A 4,017-nucleotide genomic window follows, 5' to 3' on the forward strand; every position below is an offset into this window, starting at 1 on the left:
GACGAACGCCGCTAGCTGTGCACAAACGGCAAGAGTAAAGAGTCATTCTTGTTCTTCTCTTTTCTAGTTTTTCTTTATTCTTGTTGTTTGTGCGCGGTGGCGTTCGTCCGATGTTGCAGAGGAGTATTTGAAAGGCGTTCACAAAATCTAATAAATGGATTCTTTATCCAGTATTACTATTAGCATGGCAACATCAAACAAAGTTGGTGGGCCGAAGCAATGCAGAAACCATCGTGGATCAACAAGTTCACACAGCAAGTCTGCTGGGGTTGCTCTGGGTGGTGTATGTCGCTTACCACCGATACCCAAGACTTCATTCTGTAAGCCAGACCCCTATGCAAAAAGCTCTCTTCTCAAGTTCCGCATGGCCCGATACAAGCGAGAGCAGCTTCTTAATGTGCTGTAAGTACTATCATACATTTAAACCCTTTAAAAATGATTAGATCTATTTAAATGCCTCGATCTATGTTATTAGTACGGAATTATATTGACTTTGTATTCATAGTTAGGTACTGCTCTGTTGCATAGTAGATTTGTGTCGTTGTGAGAATTGTTCAAGCAAAATTTAATTGACATAGCTGAGATGTCGTACTCTGATAATAACAAGGTTTAGTATCCAGATCAGTTATTGTTTTTTATTCTTTTAGAGGAAAATTGCTACTATCATATTCATTTCTGGACATACGTGTAATTGAGCGAGCAACATATAGCTCTGCGTTATCTTTCGACAGGTTATAGACGCACCTGGCAAGACTATACCATCTGTGAAGATTATTTACTCGTGAAAATCTCATCTGATATTTTCCCAGAAGCCATAAAATCTAATCCGACTTGGATCCACACCCATGGACCTCGCCTATAGCCTTCAGATTATAGTTATATTTTTCATATTATGATAGTATTCCGTTATCAGGGAAATTACACTTTTATAACTCTGTTGTTACACAAGCCACTTGAGTACATTCATGTACAGGGTGCGAAATTAACGCGAGTCCGGAGTCAAATACTCCCTGATTTACTGTCAAACTCCCTGATTTGACATATGCAGGAGTCCGTGTGACTCCCTGAAAATTTTACCATACTAACAAGTTCGTTCTAGAGCACGGCCTCGTGGAATTACCGTATTTTTTCAGCAAATGTCCAAAGAAAATTTGGCAGACGTGCAACCGCATGAATCTTCAAAATAAGCACATGCGTTCTTGTAAATATCTTTAATTTTGAACTTCAGACTACGGACTCCCTCATTTTGCTGCGGACTCCCTCGTTTTGAGGGCAGGGAGTCCGTTGGACTTCCTTCTTACGGACCCTTGATGTATATTTCTACATTTTCTACCCCTGATATAGCAAGGAGAGGGCGTGGAGAGATTACCAGGTGAGCGTAGAGAATGCGAAAAGGCGACCCAGTACTCCTCCTAGACCACTCTTCCCCTCGTCAATGATGAGCCGCGAGAGAAAGCTGCGCCTCAACTACGAGCTGATGAAAAAATGCGTCGAGAAGAACCCGATCCCCCCTATGCAGCCAGAGTGGTTTACGGCTATTCTGCGCCTCATTCCCAACAACTTGCGAAGCTCTGCCGAACTCAGGGTAAGTTATATGCCATGGTTGACATGTGTTAGTTGGAGAAGTAAATAGATGAATATATGTGTGTACCTGTGCGTGTGCATACTGAAGTGAGTGTTGTGTTTGTGTCAACCTTATGAATAATTTTTAATAACATTAATCGAATTTGATAAATAATTGCAATATTTTAATAAATAAGAAAAATCTTCCTTTTCTCACCAGGCACTCAAGTTTCAGTTAGCTATATATTTTCAAATTATTTCGTTGTTATTACCAAATTTAATAATGTATATATATATCTATTTATACACATGAGGTTTATTTTGGTAAAGGGGACAAATAATGCCAATATAAATAAATTAATATATATATACATATATTTACACATTATATATATATATTATATATATATATATATACACACATTTATCGTCGCCTGTGACATGTCTTTTGCACGATAAAGGCGTACATCGAGGTCCTGTTCGAGGAGATTGGGGACGAATATGTGCGCAGCATTCGTAAGGGAATCGTCAACCAGGTCCTACTAAAGCCCTCTGAGAAGGCGACCGATGGCGGGACACCACGGTCAGCATGCACGTCGGAGGCACTAAATTCTGAGAGGTAAGCATCTTGACCTAGTCAATTGACCTATCTGTCTGGCAAGATTCACAGACAGCTTCAACCAATCATTGTTGCGAGGGGACATTCTGAAAACAGTGCTTAGTGACAGGATGCCGCAAAGTCCACGTTTTCGGAGCTTAATCACGCTGTCTGTCTCAGTGAGGTTCAAGCGAACCCTTGGAACAAGAGCTACAGGAAAGCTCGTGAGAAAATCCGGAAGAACCTGTACATCCTCCATCCGACGATGCTGACCGTGTTAAGGATGTGTCAACACAGCCTCGGAGACATGCTCGTAGACTGCACCCACTTCAGGTATCAACAACAAGCGCGGGAGCTGCCCAACGCACAACGCTACCGCATCTCGTAGCCAATTCATAGATTTACGTGATAAAATAATGTCTGTGTGCCGGTATTTAGTGTTAAATGTTTTACACGGCCCACTATGTAACGTGTAATTGGGGTCTGTCGAATTATAGAACGTATATTTATATCGTCTTGATTATATGGAGCAGATTAAATGTCTATATTTTCAATTTTTAGCTTGATTCGTTTTCATTCACATAATATTACTGTTCGTATAGGGCTAAAGGTGCTATTGAGATAGACAGCATGAAGAACACCATTCTCTACGAGATGGAAAAAGCTGAGGAGAGGCTAATGCATGGGTATTTTTCTTCTCGATACACAACCCCGCGATCTAGAAATAAACGTACGAAAAATAATTTACAAGGGTTTTGTTCGTGAAGCCTAATCTAGTAACTTGTGATCTCCGTCGATGGCTTTCAGATGGTATCCCCAGATCTTGGCTCTTTTTTCCGACAAGAACACGCTGGCTGGAATCAAACCAGCTCAGCAGGATCAGTTCTACAACGCTGTAACAGCACTAGTTGCTAATCAGGTGAGAGGATTCTGCAGACGGTAAATACCCACTGCCGTGTCTCGTCACAGGGATTTTCTTGCTGGCTCGCCATCGTCTTATCATTTCTAAGTTTACAAATATTTACTGGCGAGGCAACCGTTTCCTTCACTCAACACGTTCCACGCGAAGATCAGGCCGCCGTGGCGAGGCCTTCGCGTCACCTGCGGCACTCAATGTTTCCGAACACGATTCCATTTGCTTGCCAGGTGAGAGGCATGCTGCAGAGGACTCTCGCCGGCTGGATGTCCCTGTACGCCGGCGCGCTCATCGCTCAGGCACCGCTGCTGCGGTTGCAGCTCGTCTGTGACGAGGGTCGCATGCAGTTCTATCCGTCCTACGCCGACCTAGAGGGCGCCGTCGTCCACGTCGCCGTGCAGATGACGCAGAGCATGCAGCAGGTCAGTGGCGGCCCGGCGCGTTTGTGGTCTATGACTGGAGAATTCGTTCTCGTGGACTTGTTCTCTGTGGCTCGGCGCGTGCCGCGGGGGGAGGGAGGGAGTGGAGGAGTCGACCTCGGGGGTTGTCTGCAGCACTTGTTTTTCGTCATTTTCAGTCGGTGGCTTGCTGCTGGCAGAATGTCTTGAGTCTGTCTCGGCTAGATATTAATGTGTACATGTGTACTCTAGGATCGTGGTGGTGGTGTTGAGGGTGATTTTGAGTTTCAGATGAAATGTTTTGGTGTTGTTTGTCTTCGTTACGTTTGCTTGCGGTTGCTTTCTCTCTCTCTTTCTCTCTTTCTCGCTCTCTCACTCTCTCTCTCCCGCGCTCTCTCTCTCTCTCCTCGCTCTCTTTCTCACTCTGTCACTCTCTCTCTCTCGCTCTCTCTCTCTCTCTCTCCCACGCTCTCTCTCTCTCTCCCTCGCTCTCTTTCTCACTCTGTCACTCTCTCTCTCTCGCTCTCTTTCTCTATCTCTCT

At 44.2% G+C, this 4,017-nt stretch overlaps 1 protein-coding gene across 1 annotated transcript in view; it reads left to right on the forward strand.

Moving 5' to 3' along the window:
- Nucleotides 1–1,477: 1,477 nt before the first annotated feature.
- Nucleotides 1,478–4,017, forward strand: part of LOC106805916 (dynein heavy chain 12, axonemal-like) — an 85,289-nt gene continuing 82,749 nt past the window's right edge. Inside the window, 7 exon segments of the mRNA XM_014807687.1 lie at nucleotides 1,478–1,585; nucleotides 2,025–2,182; nucleotides 2,342–2,494; nucleotides 2,764–2,847; nucleotides 2,969–3,080; nucleotides 3,308–3,499; nucleotides 3,655–3,710. Coding sequence (XP_014663173.1) covers nucleotides 1,478–1,585; nucleotides 2,025–2,182; nucleotides 2,342–2,494; nucleotides 2,764–2,847; nucleotides 2,969–3,080; nucleotides 3,308–3,499; nucleotides 3,655–3,710 — 863 coding nt within the window.

Source organism: Priapulus caudatus, unplaced genomic scaffold (genome assembly GCF_000485595.1).
Source record: "Priapulus caudatus unplaced genomic scaffold, Priapulus_caudatus-5.0.1 Scaffold133, whole genome shotgun sequence".
Classification (NCBI taxonomy): domain Eukaryota; kingdom Metazoa; phylum Priapulida; class Priapulimorpha; order Priapulimorphida; family Priapulidae; genus Priapulus; species Priapulus caudatus.